Source organism: Bufo bufo, chromosome 2, assembly GCF_905171765.1.
Source record: "Bufo bufo chromosome 2, aBufBuf1.1, whole genome shotgun sequence".
Lineage (NCBI taxonomy): Eukaryota > Metazoa > Chordata > Amphibia > Anura > Bufonidae > Bufo > Bufo bufo.
This window is the reverse complement of record NC_053390.1, coordinates 527,567,429-527,586,904: the sequence shown is the minus strand read 5'-3', so window position 1 is coordinate 527,586,904 and position 19,476 is coordinate 527,567,429. Positions and strand designations below refer to the sequence as shown.

Here is a 19,476-nt window from a genome sequence, read left to right as displayed (position 1 = left end):
AAACACATTTAGGACTAAATATATAGACAAACCCGGAGTAATTCAAACAGGATGTCTTATGCTTGTCATGGGTGTAAGATTTTGGTTTGCTGATCCACTGACAGGGGCAGAAGGGGAGCAGCTAATATTCAAATAGTGAAACTAAAGCAAATAAAACACTGACTTCAGTACGAAACTGTGCTAGAAAACAAGACTCATCTGTTCATGTTAAAGATGACATTGTCTATTGAGCTGGAACCAGGGGCTTAGCTATAGGGGAGGCAGGGGGCCAACCCAGGAGGAGGACTCAAAGATTTTATTGTCAGGGCCCCTCAATAGTATTATACAATGACATTTTATACAGTGACACTGTAGGAAACGGACGGAGTGGCTTCTGGGCCTCGTCTGAGAGAGCGATTTTGACTAGCCATGGGAGGAGGGGATTGCGAAGACGTTGCTTGGAGGAGAGGGGGATTTTATACATTTGTTGTGGGGCCCAGTCATTTCTAGTTACGCCACTGGCTGGTACAGACATTTTTGCAGCTACGGATGATAAATGGTGCCTTCTGCAACTAAAAATCAGTTTCATTCATTTTAATTGGGTTGTTTGGTGGCAATCACATGAATTTGTGCAAGCTCCATTCAAGTGAATGGAACCGATTTTCAGTTGCAGAAATTTTCTGCAACAAAAACTACCATGTGTATTAATTGCAGATTTTGATGTGGATTTGCCCCAGATAAGGGTGAAATCTGTGCCGAAAATCCAAACAAAAAATTGACATGCAGTAGATTTCAGTATTCTCACCACAGGTCAATTTGAGCGTGGAAAATTTTTGCACCGTGTTCGTGAGATTCTTCTTCATCAACTGGTTCGAATGTAGCCTTTTTTTTTTTTTTGAGCAACATTCCCTAAATAAAATTGTCTAGTACAATAACAATATGATTAATATAATGGTAAAACTAGCTAAATAAGCTAAGGCTTCATTCACATCACCGTTCAACCTTTCTGTTCTCCTGCTCCGTTTAGGAGCGGGAGAACGGAAAGGACGGAGAAGGCACATAACTGAGCCGAACGGAGCCTAAGGACCCCATAGACTATAATGGGGTCCGTTATGTTTACGCTCAGAAGATGATTTTGAAGCGGAGACAAAAGTCCTGCATGCACAACTTTTGTCTCCGCTCCAAAATCATCTTCTGAGCGGAAAGATAACGGACCCCATTATAGTCTATGGGGTCCTTAGGCTCCGTTTGGCTCAGTTATGTGCCTTCTCCGTCCTTTCCGTTCTCCTACTCCTAAACGGAGCAGGAGAACAGAAAGGCTGAACGTTGATGTGAACGAAGCCTAAAGCACATCATAGACTTCAGAGTTGCTACCAGATTTAAGATTGTATATCCATTATATTTTGCCCTGTGATAAAAAATAAATAAAAAATCTCAGTTGTTCTCTGTCTGTGGTACATGCCTTGAAGCCAGGAGTGGACTTTAGTGTAACGTATCTGAACTCTGATGTTGTAGCATTACTTTTTTCTTGATGCCCTGTTAAAATGAATACAATAAAAAATTTAATTACATGTGGTTTTCACGCATTTGTACAGTATATGATATATATATATATATAATCATATTTCAGTGCAAGCATTTGTTTCCTTGTGTATTTATTGAATACTGCTGAGCTACAACATGCCACTCACAATAAAGGGGTTAATTACTGTCTGGAAGCTGTTTACAGTAAAGAAATAAATGACACTCACCTCTTCCAAGCAGCTCCGTTCCAGCGCCTATGAACCCATCTACGCTGTTTCTGGTCCCCTGTGGACTAGAAGTGTGATGGTCGGCCCTTCCTCATGTACACCTCTGTGGACTCAGTGGTCATGTGCTGCTTAGTTACAACAGCTGAGGCCAGTGAATGGCTGCAGCGCTGCATATGGCGATGGACAGGACTTCACACTTCTGTTCCACAGGACTGGGACTGGAAGCAGCATCGAAAGGGGCCGTTGGCGCTGTAATGGAGATGCTTGGAAGAGGCGAGTCTCTTTTTTCTTTACTGTAAACACAATCTGGCCCTCAATCAATTTTGGGTTAAACAACCCATTTAAGACTTCCTGCAGAGACACAAGACCCTGCTCTGTAGGACAGGTAATTGCTCTCATGTATTCTTGACATTTCTTTGTATCTTACTACAAAATAAGACATTTTCAGAAGTGGATGTGAAATAAAATATGTTCAGTGTAGTAAGTTTTTTGTGGAGTCATTTTACCAAGGGGAATGCATAAAATAAACAAGGGGAAAAGGAACAGCTTACATAGTAACATAGGGAGTCATTTATTAAACTGGTTTAAAGTAGAACTAGCTTAGTTGCCCATAGCAACCAATCAGATTCCACCATTCATTTTGAACAGCTCCTTTGGAAAATGAAAGGTGGAATCTGATTGGTTGCTATGGGCAACTAAGCCAGTCCTATTTTACACCAGTTTGATAAATGACCCCGATAGTTTGTAAGTCTGAAAAAGACTTGTTACAGCAGTGGTTGTGGAACCACCGTGTCAACCAACAGATTTGACTTTGGGTTAATCCTAAGGGTTTCAACCTGGCAATCCCCTGGTTTTCACACTTTAACCACTGTACAGGGATCTGGACTTTGCTGCAGGGGAACTACCAGGTCGCTACCTCCTGGAGTAGTCTCTGTGTGATTGACAGCTGACCCCCAGGGTGCGTAAGTGCAGAGGTCAGGCAAATTCAGGGTCAGGGTCAGGCAGAGGTAAGGGCAGCAGAGAATATGCTATACGGTCCAAGGTCAGGGCAGGCAGTGAAGAATCAATATGAAGGTCAAGCACAGGTCAGGTGAAGCAGCAGAGGGTCAAAATCTAGTAAACAAGCAGAAAGATAGTACACAGACAGAAAACAGAACATACACTTTTGCAGGATAATCACACGCTAGAAAACCTATTGCTCAGTTACGCTCCCACAGGGGAAGGTGACCTAAGTACCCCAGGGTTGCCAGCCATTGTCTGATGAAGATTAGGGTGCATGAGCGCTGGTCCTTTAAGAGCCAGCGGGAGCGCATGCGTGTCCCCTACGAGCTGAGGAGGTAGGGCTTTGACAGCAAGCAGGCCATAACCTACATGAAGGGACAGAGCAGATCCAGCTGGACCCACAAGGAAAAGACACAAGGAGGAAGGCTGCCAGGCAAAGTGTAACACTTATCCTGAAATGTAATTGTAATGTCCAGGAGTGCCATTACCACTTCTTTTTGGCGCCTTGCTACCGTCTCCTATGTGCTAATGTACTGTAGAACATCTAATGTATTTTGTGTCATCGCCTAATAATGTGCATATTTATTCCTGAAACTGGTTATGTTCATGTAATTGCCTGGCGGATGGCGGCAACATTGGCAGTATTAGCTTCCCTGGAGAGGAACCTGCTTGTTCCCTTCCAGTCCTCTCTAGAGAGGAAGGAGTTAGTTTGAATTCAGTGTCTAGTCCACCCTCCTTAGGGAGAGGTTGTGTGTTGGCTGGCAGAGCACTGCCTGCTCTGCTAGGCCCAGAGGTCCTGCCTCTGAAGTCTACATGGTTGCTTGTCCCCTCCTGGGCTTACATTGCCTTCATCGAAGCTGAAGCTAGAGCTTGAGGTACTCCAAAGGCAGAACAAGAAGTTCCTAGGATTAAAGTAAGAGACAGACTACAGCTAAACTAAGTTCCAGCAGAAGAGGAAGAGTTTCTTATTTACTCCAGCTAGCATAGCAGGGCTGAGATCGTTGCAGAGAAGTATTTGCCTGCAAAAGTTAAGCCAATACCTGCTCATGACCAAGATACCGTTTGGAAACTGTTTGGATTACCGTTTCTGTCAAGTAAAAGCAACTGTTCAACGTTATTACAAAGTCTGGACTCCATTCATTCTACTCATCCACCATCCAAGTTCACCTACCCCTTTTGCACTGCTTCGGACCACATCACGTCTGGGATCCACGGATATCCAGGTAGGAACACCGTGACAAGTGTATATAACATCTACAGAGATTGTAGGTCTCCCTACACCACTCTGGCAATCCTACCTCTGGGTACCAACATTACCATCTACAAAGGGAGCCTTGTGCTTCCGCTGCTTAACCGCAGTGGTGTCACGTTTACTTGCTCTATAAGAGGAACATATTTCGTAGAAACCTCCCAAGGGAAACCCCAGGCGTGGCCCTTTAGTGGGACATTGCATAATCATGTCATCTGATCTGTGTGATGAGAAAGAAACTATATATGTGTGTATGTTTGTATATTGAATATAATTTCCACAAATTAAATACGTTGAGAGAATTTGGAAATAATACCTTTTTCTTAAGAATATTATCGACCATGCGTTTCACCCACTTGACTTCCGGATTTAAACAGCTTTTATACCCATTTTTCAATGTAAGACTGCAAAAGAAAAAGTAAATGTCAAATTAAAATACTGTAGCACTCCCACAAAATGTTTTATTCTCTGACTGGTTAGAAAGGTGCATGATCTAAAATGTAGTGTAGGTAATCTTCTTACTAGTGAATAGCTGATAATGATGCGATCCTGTGTGTGATATGCCATCATGGCTGGGGATCCTGCCAGGAACATGTTATTCTGCTCTCCGTTACTATCAGACTGCTCAGTCATGACGGTATATACCCCATAGGATCACATCACTACCATCTACTGTAGAGCAGAATTCCTGCCCTTTAAAAGATGGTAACGGAACTACAGTATGCAGCCAGGTTGAAGACATCAAAGCTTACCAAAGAATGTATGTGGAATATATGAGGCCCCATCCCCTCACCTTCCCTATATAGTTCTGCATGAGGAGACAACCTGTTCTATTTACATTCTAGGACAAGTTGCTTGTACCCATTTTAAATAATTCCTGGAGAACCCCTTAAATCTATTTAGTCCAAACAGCCCTAGCATTTTAAAGAAATACTTAATTAAAGGGGTTTTCCAAATATAATGATTTTTTTTAAGCAAGAGCCAGAACAGAAGATTCATATTTAACTTTTTCCACGTCGCTCTGGTCTTTCACACTGCTACTGCTTTCTCTACCTTTCAGTTCTAACACTATTCTTACATCCAGTTGTGCCTGGACATGGTCACATGACTGGCTCCATCGGTTATGTGCTGCTTGTGGCCACATCACTGCTGAAGCCAGTCATTGGCTAGAATGGTGCATGTCACCAAGCCTATGCATCACCAGAAGAAAACAGTGTGGGGACCGGAATTTGGAGGCAGCATGGAGAACCGGATATGCATGGAGCAGGTATGAATCTTCTGTTTCAGCAGGCAGGCTGTGGGCACTTTCTTAAAAATCATTATAACCAGAAAACCCCTTTAAGGGACATTCTATAGAAATAGATATGTCATGTAGAGCCAGGATTGTTATTTGCACAACAGCTTTGATGTTGTCCAATGATAAGGACCAGCCCTTATTTAGTACAGTTCGCTTCAGGACCGCATGGTGCTCTGGTCGTCAAAATGGCCACTGATGGAGGGACATATGTCCAGACCCATCCAGGACATCAGGGCACATGTGCAAATAACATTACATAAATAAGCAGCTTAAGTTAGTATTACACTGGCCCATTGACAGCCAGATCATTGCTTGTAGGAATGCTTGTTAACAATGATCTGGCGGTGTAATACTGCCGCCGATTATCTGATAAACAAGCAAATGCTTATTCATTGGGAAAACCAGGTTGTGCTGTCTAATCACGATCTGCTGTGTCAAACAACTAGTCAGTATAGGGACAAGCGATGGTATTGGAGATCGCTTCTCCTCATACTATGGAGGAGATCACTGCATGTAATAGCAGCAGTCCCTTCTGCTGAAGAGTGGGAACACTTCCATTCCTAAAATCACTTGCATGATCGCACAGTCTAATACAGCCTTTACACTGGCAGATAGTCTGCCAGATCATCACTTTTATCACTTTTGAGTATTCATAGGACAAGATGATCTGGCTGTGTAATGCTCAGGCCTTTTTTTCTGGCTGAACGCCCCGATACGGCGTTCCGCCACCTATTTTCTGCCGACTCGCCCCGCCCCCCTTTAGTTACTGCAGGGCCGTTTCTTGGGGCGGGCGGGCCGGGCAGCCGCCCGGGGCGCTGTCAGAAGGGGGGCGCCGGCAGGGCACAGCAGGAGATGAGCGCTGCGCTTCCATTGTGGAAGCGCTCACTCATCTCCAAAGTCATCTCATCTGTATCGCCGTCCTCAGGACGGCAATACAAATGTCTGTAATGCGGCAGGGCAGGGAGAGGTGTGTCCCCTCCCTGTTCCTCTGATAGGCTGCCGGCCTAGTGCTGGCAGCCTATCAGAGGCCGGTGCAGGCGGCACGATGAAGACATCGCGCCGCCTGAGCCAGCGAGGGACACAGGCCAGACGAGGCCTGCATCGCATTCTGGAGGAGGTAAGTATACGTTTATTATTTTTTTTTTATATGTAAAAATGACAATCCTGGCACATAAGGGGGGCTGCTGGGCTGGCACAGACATAAGTGGGGCTGCTGGCACATAAGGGGAGCTACTGGCTACTGGCACATAAGGGGGGCTGCTGGGCTGGCACAGACATAAGTGGGGCTGCTGGCACATAAGGGGGGCTGCTGGCACAGACATAAGGGGGGCTGCTGGCACAGACATAAGGGGGGCTGCTGGCTACTGGCACATAAGGGGGGCTGCTGGCACAGACATAAGGGGGGCTGCTGGGCTGGAACAGACATAAGGGGGGCTGCTGGCACATAAGGGGGGCTACTGGCACATAAGGGGGGCTACTGGCACATAAGGGATAAGGGGGCTACTGGCACATAAGGGGGGCTACTGGCACATAAGGGATAAGGGGGGCTACTGGCACATAAGGGGGGCTACTGGCACATGATAGGAGGCTACTGGCACTTGATAGGGGGGCTACTGGCACATGATAGGGGGGCTACTGGCACATGATAGGGGGGCACTCAGGCTACTGGCACATGATGGTGGGGGGCTCTTATTACTGGCACATGATTGGGGGGCATCTATGGGGGCACATCTTACTGGCACATGATATGGGGGCACATCTTACTGGTACATGATTGGGGGGCATCTATTGGGGCACTTATTACTGGCACATTATTGGGTGGCACTATAGGGACATCTACAGAAGCTAAAAAGAAGGGGTATTTTATATGGGGGCTCTGTATAGGGTCATTTTATACTGGGAGGGAAGGGGCCAGGCCAGGCTGCGCTGCCCATGTGTGGACTAGGGCGGCGGCGGCCGCGGGCACTGGCAGCCTGGCTGTCACGACCGTCACTGGCAATTTTACTTGCATCCCTGTTCTCTAAAGGGGCGGTTTTAGGGGGCGGTCCTAGGGGTGGGTAGGGGTGTGGCCAGGGGAGGGGGGGGGGGTAAGTTCCACCACCTTTTCTCTGAGAAAAAAAGCCCTGGTAATGCTGCTGCAGATTACCCGCTGAACGAGCAAACAGTTGTTCATCGGGCAATCCAGATTTTTAATCAGGCTTAAAAAGCATCATTTGCCACCGGTAGATCGTGCTGTGTAATCACGATCTGCTGCTGGAAAACAACTAGTCTGCATGGGGACGAGTGATGGCATAACGATCGCTCCTCCCCATACTTTGGAGGAGATTGCTGCATGTAATAGCAGCAGTCTCCTCCACTAACTAGCGAGCGATTGCCGGGAAGGACAATCGTCTGCCTGATCCTTTAATGTAATACAGTCCTTAAAGTGCTTCTGTGAAAATAAAGGGAAAGAATTCCATGGTGTGCATCCATTCTGGTTCCATTAGATGGGAATGAGAGCATGATATGTAATGTCAATGTGTACAAAGAGCTCTTTAAAAAGGGCTGTCCCATCAGGAACACCTATGCCCATATCCTGTATTAGGACATGTGAATGTCATAGAAGGTTATCTTATGAGCTATATCCCCTCTTGTGAGCCAAAGCTGAGAGCCACTGAGTATGGAGAATAATGGCTAATCAGCAGGGAAGGGGGTGTTATGAATGGGGATTTATCATCAGTTTTGGTTGATTCTGCATTGATATCACTGAAGCTAGTAAATGTACCCTTTAAAACGTCACTTTTATTAAATATAGATAAAATAGAACCCACAAAAATGTAGACAAACAAATAATAATAATAAGTCTGTGGACTCAAGATTGGTGGCTCACCTCAGATGGGGTTCTGGATGTGGTGCTACTAGCCCAGTGTAGAGGATCACCCCTCCTCTAGTGATAAATATAACAAAAATTGAAAGTGAGGGCGAGCACTCAACACCTGTAGCCAATTAGTAGTGCATAAAATTTTATTAAATCGCCATATAATAATATGACATATAAATGGACCATATGAACTAAAATGCAATATAAAATGTCACTTTAAGGAAAAGGTTAAATAGTAGCAGTCTCTTGTGTTCAAGGCTACTATAGAATGTAGCTAATGCGTTTCACCGCTGCGTTTCACTGTCCCATGCGCATATTACAATAGTCAATGAGTTTGGCTGACTCGTGTGCGCTGCTCCAATATCAGCCAAACAATAGTGCAGGTAGATTTAACAGTGTCCGCTACCACATATGGACTAGGCTTGGTGTCCTCAACTGCCAATGGTCAAATGGCCGAGCACATTTAGTTAATAAGCCTCACCGCATGAGGTTTGAACCAGTAGTGTTCCTACCTTCCTCTGGTTTCGAGGACGTTAATCCAGACGTGTGCGGTGGGTCAGCTGCGAGCGACTGCTCCGGCGTCCAGCTCGTGGTGTCTGTGATCAGCTGTTTCCTGATCTCGCGGGACCTCGGAAGTAGTATGTGCCTGGACTGCACAGCAATACTAAGAGTTTCTGTACTTAGCGTCTCAGGAATCCAGCTTCTTCCGATAAGTTATGTTGTTCGCATGGCCATGCGTCGATTGCGGAGATGCTTCTGTTGCAGGTGTGCGGCCCAGACGCGTTTTGGGAACTCCTTCCCTTCGTCAGTGGGGAAGGAGTTTCGGGAAGGAGTTCCCGAAACGCGTCTGGTCCGCACACCTGCAACAGAAGCATCTCCGCAATCGAGTTTCGGGAAGGAGTTCCCGAAACGCGTCTGGGCCGCACACCTGCAACAGAAGCATCTCCGCAATCGACGCATGGCCATGCGAACAACATAACTTATCGGAAGAAGCTGGATTCCTGAGACGCTAAGTACAGAAACTCTTAGTATTGCTGTGCAGTCCAGGCACATACTACTTCCGAGGTCCCGCGAGATCAGGAAACAGCTGATCACAGACACCACGAGCTGGACGCCGGAGCAGTCGCTCGCAGCTGACCCACCGCACACGTCTGGATTAACGTCCTCGAAACCAGAGGAAGGTAGGAACACTACTGGTTCAAACCTCATGCGGTGAGGCTTATTAACTAAATGTGCTCGGCCATTTGACCATTGGCAGTTGAGGACACCAAGCCGAGTCCATATGTGGTAGCGGACACTGTTAAATCTACCTGCACTATTGTTTGGCTGATATTGGAGCAGCGCACACGAGTCAGCCAAACTCATTGACTATTGTAATATGCGCATGGGACAGTGAAACGCAGCGGTGAAACGCATTAGCTACATTCTATAGTAGCCTTGAACACAAGAGACTGCTACTATTTAACCTTTTCCTTAAAGTGACATTTTATATTGCATTTTAGTTCATATGGTCCATTTATATGTCATATTATTATATGGCGATTTAATAAAATTTTATGCACTACTAATTGGCTACAGGTGTTGAGTGCTCGCCCTCACTTTCAATTTTTGTTATAAATAATAATAATAATAATAAATGATAGGATCACTGGGACAAATGACCCAGTAGGACTATACACAATAGTTAGAGGCAGATACAAGAACTAATCCTGTTCCAAATTATTCCACCTGAGATGTATGGTATCGTGAGTGGTTGCTCCATTTCTTATCAACGGTACCGTGAGTAACCGCATAGCGGTAACCTTTCTTGTATCTGCCTCTAACTATTGTGTATAGTCCTACTGGGTCATTTGTCCCAGTGATCCTATCATTTATTATTATTATTTGTTTGTCTACATTTTTGTGGGTTCTATTTTATCTATATTTAATAAAAGTGACGTTTTAAAGGGTACATTTACTAGCTTCAGTGATATTGTTGTTCTAATTACCCTATTGTATCTACATATGCAGTGATTTTGGTTCTGCATTGGCATACTTTGTGCCAAATGCATCAAATAACCCATGTTTTTTGTTACATTTGTTGCCAGCTTAAACCTAACACTTTTGTCTAGAAATGCTACTCCAGTTTTCCTACCCCACACCTGTAGTTGAGTAGGTTTGCAACTGTTTTGCGACTTTAAAAAAAAGTTTCAGTGATAAATCTGTAGTGAAACTAAATAACATGGCCAACCACACCCATTGCCCCACACCTTTTTTAAAGCTGGAGTGGAGTGGTGTAAAAATGCAAAAGTCCCAAAAAATCTCAAAAGTTGCAAAAGCTCTATTTTGAGACTTTTTGAAGCCAGATTCTGGTGTGTAGAGATTGATTAACCTTCTACTTGGAGTTTCAGAAGCTGTACCCACAGAGATCAGCTGATCACTATCCTGACTTAGGCCCCCTGCACACGGCCGTTTTTTTTCCCCGTTTACTGGCCGTTTTTTGTGTTCCGTATACGGAACCATTCATTTCAATGGTTCCGCAAAAAAATCGGAATGTACTCCGTATGCATTCCGTTTCCGTATTTCCGTTTTTCCGTTCCGTTCTAACATAGAACATGTCCTATTATTGCCCGCAAATCACGTTCTGTGGCTCCATTCAAGTCAATGGGTCCGCAAAAAAAACGGAACACATACGGAAATGCATCCGTATGTCTTCCGTTTCCGTTCCGTTTTTTGCTGAACCATCTATTGAAAATGTTATGCCCAGCCCAATTTTATCTATGTAATTACTGTATACTGTATATGCCATACGGAAAAACAGAACGGAAAAACGGAACAGAAACGGAAACACAACGGAAACAAAAAACGGATCCGCGAAAAACGGAACGCAAAACACTGAAAAAGCCATACGGTCGTGTGCAATAGGCCTTAAGAGGAGGCTGTAATGATTTGAACACTGTAGCCCTGATTTATCATGCCTTCACTCCAGAAGTCTGGCTTCAAAGAGTTGCAAAATTAGGCTTTTACTTAATTTTTAGCTCATTTGCTTAAATTTATAATTGAGACTTATTTAGAAAGTTGCAATCTCACTCCAGTAGGAAGGTGGAGTTGGAAAACTGGAATAGCTTTTCTAGACAAAAGTGTTAGTCCTAATTTAGATAGGCGTAGTGTTTTGCGAATCCGCAAAACACGGATACCGGCAGTGTACGGACCGCACATGGCCATAACCATAATAGAAAATGCCTATTCTTGTCCGCGATTGTGGAAAAGAATAGGACATGCTCTATCCTTTCTGCGGAGCCACAGTACGGAACCACGGCCGTCTGAATGAGCCCTAAGGTTAAGTTTACACTTCAGTCAGATTTGATCAGTTATTTTTATCAGTTAGGGTCCATTCAAGGGTCCGAATACGTTCCGCAATTTTGTGGAATGGGTGCGGACCCATTCATTTCAATGGGGCTAAAAAAGATGCGGACACCACACCGTGTGCTGTCCGCATCCGCACTTCCGTTCTGCGGCCCCGCAAAAAATAGAGCATGTCCTATTCTTGACCACAGCCACGAACAAGAATAGGCATTTCTATCATAGTGCCGGCCATGTGCGGTCCGCAAAATGCAATTTGCGGACTGCATGACAGTTGCAGATGTGTGAATGGACCTTTATTGTGAGCCAAAACTAGATACGGGTCAAAAACACAGAATAGGTGCATATATTTCCATCATATCTGATTTCTGTGTAGGCTTCACTACTGGTTTTGGCTCACATTAAGGCAAATTGCATGAACACCGACCGTGGGGCAGCCGCAGCGGATCGCAGACCCATTCACTATAACGGGTCTGCGATTCGCTCGTTCCACAAAAAGATAGGACATGTTCTATCTTTTTGCGGAACGGAAGTACGGGACGAAACCCCACGGAAGCACTTCGTAGTGCTTCTATAGGGTTCCATTCAAGTGAATGGGTCCGCATCCGTGACTCAAATAACTGAAGTGTGAACTCTTAGGCCTTAGGTTTAAGGATAAGACAAAGTTATCAAACAACATACGATATTTGATAAATTTGATGCAAAGTACTTCAACACAGACTGAAGCAAAATTGAGTTCACATATCCATGATAAATTCACACTGTGGCTCCATTTGTAAGCACTGTGTAATATTATTACTACATGGCACACTGTACAGTACTATTTAGCACTGCCTAGCAAAATCTGGTCCGGACAAAAAAACACCAATTTTTCATACTGTATGCAACAAGGAACTATAATTTATTTGTCTAATGTACAGTATATCAAATGAAACTTCTGGATCCATTCACAGTAGTAGTGCTGGTGGCTGCAGGTAATAGCTGATCGGGAAAGGGGGAGTCAGATCCCCACCAATCTGATATTGATGACCTATGCTAAGTATAGGTCATTAATATTGTTAGTCTGGAAAAACATTTTAATTTTAATAATACTTACATAACTTCTGCTCTGGAGCAATGAGGACCACTGTTAAAAAGTTCTAGTTTCATAACTTGCTTCTTGTCAATAGGTTTTAACACTCTGACAGTATTGATACACTGGCAACGCAAATCTGCAGACTCAGGTATACCTGTTTAGAAAGCATAAGTATTTAGAATTTCATAAAAAATATAGCTGATGAATGAATATACTCAGAATATAATTTTTTTCAGCAGAAAACATAGTTTCCATGTAGCATTTACTAACATCAGCAGTTGATAACTTGGTACTGTAAGTTAGCAAGTCACACTGGAGGACTAAGCAGAATGATATACAGTTTTATGGGAAACGACTTAGCAAAACTTGTTCAGTAGGGGTTCCTAAGGTCCTAAGGCCCCTTTCACACAAGTTTTCCATGCGGGTGCAATGTGTAACATTAGCGCATAGCACCTACACTGAATATTCTGAACCATCCATTTCAATGGGTTTATGTACATATGTGTTTTTTTTCACACATCAGTTCTGCGTTGCGTGAAAAACGCAGCATGTTCCATATTCTTTGTTTTTCACGCAGCCCTGACCCCATAGAAGTGAATGGGGCTTCAGTGAAAAACGCATTGCATCCGGAAGCAAGTCCAGATGGGATGCGTTTTTCACTGATGGTTGCTAAGAGGTGTTGCTTGTAAACCTTCAGTTTTTTTATTATGCACGTAAAAAATGCATCCATTGCAGCCGCGTGGAAAAAACGGAACAACTGAATGCAATTGCAAAACTGACTGAACTTGCTTGCAAAATGGTGCGAGTTTCACTGAATGCCCCCTGAACGCATCCGGAGCCAATCCGTATCGTTCATGTGAAAGAGGCCTAATGCTTCATTCACACATCAGTGTTTTAGGGCTCATGCACCCGACCGTATGCCCTCCGAGACATACGATCCATGATCGGCCATATGTCCCGGAGCGGCATACATCGTGTGCACGGGAGCGCACAGCATCATAGGTAACAATGATGCTGTGTGTATCGGGCCGCCCGCGGGACTATTGTCCCGCACTCATATGATATTAAATGATATTATGAGTGCAGGACAATAGCCCCGTGGGATGCCCGATGCTCACAGCTCATGGATCGTATGTCTCGGAGGGCATACGGTAATGTGCATGAGCCCTTAGGCCTCATGCACACGACCGTTGTGTGCATCCGCGGCCGTTGTTCCGTTTTCCGTTTTCTTTGCGGACCCATTGACTTTCAATGGGTCCGTGGAAAAATCGGAAAATGCACCGTTTTGCAGCTGCATCTGTGATACGTGTTTCCTGTCCGTCAAAAAAATATGACCTGTCCTATTTTTTTGACGGACAACGGTTCACGGACCCATTCAAGTCAATGGGTCCGTGAAAAAACACGGATGCACACAAGATTGCCATCCGCGTCCGTCATCCTTGTCCGTAGGCTACTTTCACACAGACGGATCCGCTGATCCGTCTGCATAAAAGCTTTTTAGATCTGATTTTTCACTTCGTGAAAACTCAGATCCGACAGTATATTCTAACACAGAGGCGTTCCCATGGTGATGGGGACGCTTCAGGTTAGAATATACTAAAAGAACTGTGTACATGACTGCCCCCTGCTGCCTGGCAGGTGCTGCCGGGCAGCAGGGGGCAGAATCCCCCCTGTATTTAACACATTGGTGGCCAGTGCGGCCGGCCCCCCCTCCCTCCCTTGTATTTAACACATTGGTGGCCAGTGCAGCCGGCCCCCCCTCCCTCCCTTGTATTTAACACATTGGTGGCCAGTGCAGCCGGCACCCTCTCCCTCCCTCCCTTGTATTTAACACATTGGTGGCCAGTGCGGCCGGTCCCCCCTCCCTCCCCCCCTAATTAAAAATGACCGACCCCCCATCATTGGTGGCAGCGGAGAGTTCCGATCGGAGTCCCAGTTTATTCGCTGGGGCTCCGATCGGTTACCATGGCAGCCAAGACGCTACTGCAGTCCTGGCTGCCATGGTTACTTAGCAATTTTAGAAGCATTATACTTACCTGCGATGTCTGTGACCGGCCTGGCGCTCCTCCTACTGGTAAGTGAAAGGTCTGTGCAGCGCATTGCTTATAGCACAGACCTTTCACTTACCAGTAGGAGGAGTGCCCGGCCGGTCACAGACATCGCAGGTAAGTATAATGCTTCAAAAATTGCTAAGTAACCATGGCAGCCAGGAATGCAGTAGCGTCCTGGTTGCCATGGTTACCGATCGGAGTCCCAGCGATTAAACTGTGACTCCGATCGGAACTCTCCGCTGCCACCAATGATGGGGGGGTCGGTCATTTTAATTAGTGGGGGGGGGGCGGCCGCACTGGCCACCAATGTCTTAAATACAAGGGAGGGAGGGGCGGCTGCACTGGCCACCAATGTGTTAAATACAGGGGGGGGGGGGGGGCTGCCCCCTGCTGCCTGGCAGCAGGGGGCAGTCATGTACACAGTTCTTTTAGTATATTCTAACCTGAAGCGTCCCCATCACCATGGGAACGCCTCTGTGTTAGAATATACTGTCGGATCTGAGTTTCACGATCTAACTGAAATCCGATGGTATATTCTAACATAGAGGCGTTCCCATGGTGATGGGGACGCTTCAAGTTAAAATATACCATCGGATTGGAGAAAACTCAGATCCGATGGTATAATAGGGACTCCTGACTTTACATTGAAAGTCAATGGGGACGGATGCGTTTGCAATTGCACCATATTGTGTCAACGTCAAACGGATCCATCCCCATTGACTTGCATTGTAAGTCAGGACGGATCCGTTTGGCTCCGCACGGCCAGGCGGACACCAAAACGACTTTTTTTTTCATTGTCCGTGGATCCTCCAAAAATCAAGGAAGACCCACGGATGAAAAAACGGTCACGGATCACGGAACAACGGAAATCCGTTTTGCGAACCGCAAAAAAAGACGTCCGTGTGCATGAGGCCTTAGTCAGTGATTTCCATCAGTGATTGTGAGACCGAACCAGGAGTGGAGGCTATACAAACATAAGGTTTAAGGGAAAGATCTGCTCCTGTTCTGTGTTTAGAGCCGCACCTGGTTTTAGCTCAGAATCACTGATGGAAATCACTGACCAAAACACTGACGTGTGAATGAGGCTAAGGGCTCATGCACATGAACGTATTTTCTTTCCGCTTCCATTCAGTTTTTTTTTGCAGACCGTATGCGGACCATTCACTTCAATGGGGCTGTAGAAAATACAGAAGTTACTCCGTGTGCATTCCGTTTCCGTTTGTCCGTATTGCCGTTCCGCAAAAAAGTAGTGCATGTCCTATTATTGTCCGCAAATCACGGTCCAAGGCCACATTCAAGTCAATGGGTCCCCAAAAAATACGGAACGCACACGGAACACATCCGTAAGTCATCCGTATTTCATCTGTATTTCTCGGATCCATACTGTAGAAATGCTATACCCGGCCCATATTGCTCATGTGTTTGGTGATTAATAAGTTACTGTTTCTGTATACGATCCGCAAAAAACTGATCAAATACGGAAACCATACGGATATGTTTTGTGCAATAACGGAACGGAAGAGGACTTAAATCAGAAAAAAAAAACTCAGATACGGAACAACGGATCAGTGAAAAATGGGCCGCAAATCAACAACGGTCATGTGCATGAGCCTTAACAGTGATGGACAGCCTGACCGTTGACTGTGGATACAGAGATACAGGTAGCTGCAATCACTGGACTCCTAAGCACAGAAAGAGCAGAGATTGAAATAAATTATAAGTTATACTGGAAGTTTTCTGATAAAACTATCAGTCTGCTCAGATCCTCCTGCTCCATAACATGATGTCCGTAGATTGGATAGTATTTTCAATGGACATGTTCTCTACATGTATATCCTGTTTGGTTGCATTACAAACTGGAAATAAAATATATATATATTTTTTGGCGGGGTTGGGGGGTTTGGGCTGGGTTTGCAGGGGTTGTACCGTTTAATTTGCACTATATGCCTATCACACTGAAGGTGCAAAATATTTTTACTGTGACACAAACAATAATTAACACACACAGAAAAAAAGGAAAGCTTTAATATGCATAAGTATTCACCCCCTGAAAGTCGATACTTTATGGAACCACCTTATGCTGCAATTACAGATGCCAGTCTTTTGGGGTATGCCTTTATTAGCTTAGCACATTAGACACTGGGATTTTTCCCATTATTCTAGACAGAACTTATCCAAATCCAAGTTAGATGGTTGTGTTGGTGTACAACAGTCTTAGGCCATAGATTGTCAGTTGCATTGAGGTCTAGGCTTTGTGTAGGCCAGCGTAGCTTTAGGCCCCTTTCACACGAGCGAGTATTCCGCGCGGATGCGATGCGGGAGGTGAACGCATTGCACCCGCACTGAATACCGACCCATTCATTTCTATGGGGCTGTGCACACGAGCGGTGATTTTCACGCATCACTTGTGCGTTGCGTGAAAATCGCAGCATGCTCCTCTTTGTGCGTTTTTCACGTAACGCAGGCCCCATAGAAACGAATGGGGTTGCGTGAAAATCGCAAGCATCCGCAAGCAAGTGCGGATGCGGTGCGATTTTCACGCACGGTTGCTAGGAGACGATCAGGATGGAGACCCAATCATTATTATTTTCCCTTATAACATGGTTATAAGGGAAAATAATAGCATTCTGAATACAGAATGCATAGTAAAATATCGCTGGAGGGGTTAAAAAAAAAAAATAATTAATTTAACTCACCTTAATCCACTTGTTCGCGTAGCCCGGCATCTCCTTCTGTCTTCATCTGATCTCTGTGCAGCAACAGGACCTTTGCTGACGTTATTCTGGTCATCACATGATCCATCACCATGGTAAAAGATCATGTGACGTACCATGTGATGACCGGAGTGACGTCATCAAAGGTCCTGTTGCTGCACAGAGATCAGATGAAGACAGAAGGAGATGCCGGCATCGCGAACAAGTGGATTAAGGTGAGTTAAATTATATATATATTTTTTTTTAACCCCTCCAGCGATGTTTTACTATGCATTCTGTATTCAGAATGCTATTATTTTCCCTTATAACCATGTTATAAAGGAAAATAATACAATCTACAGAACACTGATCCCAAGCCCGAACTTCTGTGAAGAAGTTCGGGTTTGGGTACCAAACACGCGCGATTTTTCTCACGCGAGTGCAAAACGCATTACAATGTTTTGCACTCGTGCGGAAAAATCGCGGGTGTTCCTGCAACGCACCCGCACATTTTCCCGCAACGCCCGTGTAAAAGAGGCCTTAGTGATATGTTTAGGGTATTTGTCCTGCTGGAAGGCCAACCTCTGTCCCAGTCTCTGCCAGACATAAACAGATTTTCCTCAAGAATTGCCCTGTATTTACTGACATCCATCTTCCTTCAATCCTGACCAGTTTTACAGTCCTTGTAGATGAAAAGCCATCCTCACAGCATGATACTACTACCACCACCATGCTTCATCGAAATGGTGTGAGCCCCACCTATATAACGGGCTAGTGTGACACACAGGCTACCAGGTGCACCAGAATGTTACCAAAGCAAAAAAATGGCATATTCCATACATATAGCGTGAGGGTTAGCCTTGTATTTCATTTGCATATATTGTAGTGCACCTTTACAGTGATTTATTTATTCTCATAGTATTCATTATTCCATATTGTGTAGGATTTTTTTGTGGCACATGTGGTCCGCTGCCGGCATCCTCCATTGTATGCATTATTTGCTGGGGATTGCTGTTTGCAGCGGATCACATGTGGAGGTTTTGCTCCCCCGGTTATAAATACGCTACAGTATTTGGGATTCTGAGCATTTCCTCCCATTTAGGTCACTTTATTCAGTGATTTGTCGCCAAGTCAGAGAATCCTATAACAGCCTTAGCTATATTGGTTAATTTACTTTTATGGGGTTGCTAGGGCTGTTTGTTATAAGTCTCTCTGACTTGTGTCTATGAGGATACTCAGACTATAATGTGGGTGCTCTGGTTGCTATGGGGCGCTTTCATGTTCTCTCAAGTTGTTATGGGGGCACTTAGCCTTACTTTCACTGACCTAATGATTATAAGATAAGCAGTCACATTATAGGGGATACTATTAGATTAGTGGGGGTCCTACCACTGGGACCCTCATTGATCATGAGAATGGGTACCCCTCTGAGCACCCCGAAATTAATTTAGTATAGGGTCAAGCATGCGATGTGCTGCTCCATTTATCTCATTGGGAGTTCTGGAAATAGCTAAGTGCTGTATTCCCATAGAGAGGAATGAATTGGCAGTGACGTTGCTGGACCTGCCGCTTCGTTCATTTTGGGAGCTCAGAAGGGTACGGGTACCCATTCTCGTGATAGGGGTTTGCACACACACACGTCCATACAGTGATCTTACAGATACAGCACATGCATAAACTTCAGATTTTCCATTCTCCACTTATTTCTATACAACAAAAAACAATAAGCAATTCATGAAGCTAGTACTATAACTATAGGCAAAGAAATATCTCTTACCAGTGCAGATATGAAGCATTGCTGACAGCTGAAGCAGGAGAACAAATACAGATGGGGATGAGATTTTGCACTGCATACTGTAAGGTGCTCATGGGCAGATATGTGAATTTAGAGTCTCCCTTCTGGCAGCTTTCTATCTGTGTGCCTCTGCATAGCTGCACTTTGATTTATAGCTCTCAAACTGGCCACAATTCAAGTCAGAGGAGGAAACATTTGCAGGGACAGATTCATAGATGATACAATCCCACCTTGTATTTAAGACCACACAATTTAAGTTTCCTGAATCTCTTCAAGGGAACATGCTGTGGATATATAGCTTTACATGATCCACTTTGTGTTTTTTTTTTTTTTTACTGCAGATGCTTTTAAAGAAACACTAAACCTCAAAGTAGATAAAAAC

At 44.8% G+C, this 19,476-nt stretch overlaps 1 protein-coding gene across 1 annotated transcript; it reads right to left on the bottom strand.

Moving 5' to 3' along the window:
• Positions 1 to 1,327: 1,327 nt before the first annotated feature.
• On the bottom strand, positions 1,328 to 19,176 carry LOC120989685 (growth-regulated alpha protein-like). The gene is made up of 4 exons (XM_040417937.1): positions 19,077 to 19,176; positions 12,577 to 12,709; positions 4,298 to 4,385; positions 1,328 to 1,515 (listed from the first exon to the last, which is right to left on the bottom strand). The coding sequence occupies exons 1-4, from the start codon at positions 19,150 to 19,152 to the stop codon at positions 1,462 to 1,464; spliced, it is 351 nt and encodes a 116-aa protein (XP_040273871.1). The 5' UTR covers positions 19,153 to 19,176; the 3' UTR covers positions 1,328 to 1,461.
• Positions 19,177 to 19,476: the final 300 nt, after the last annotated feature.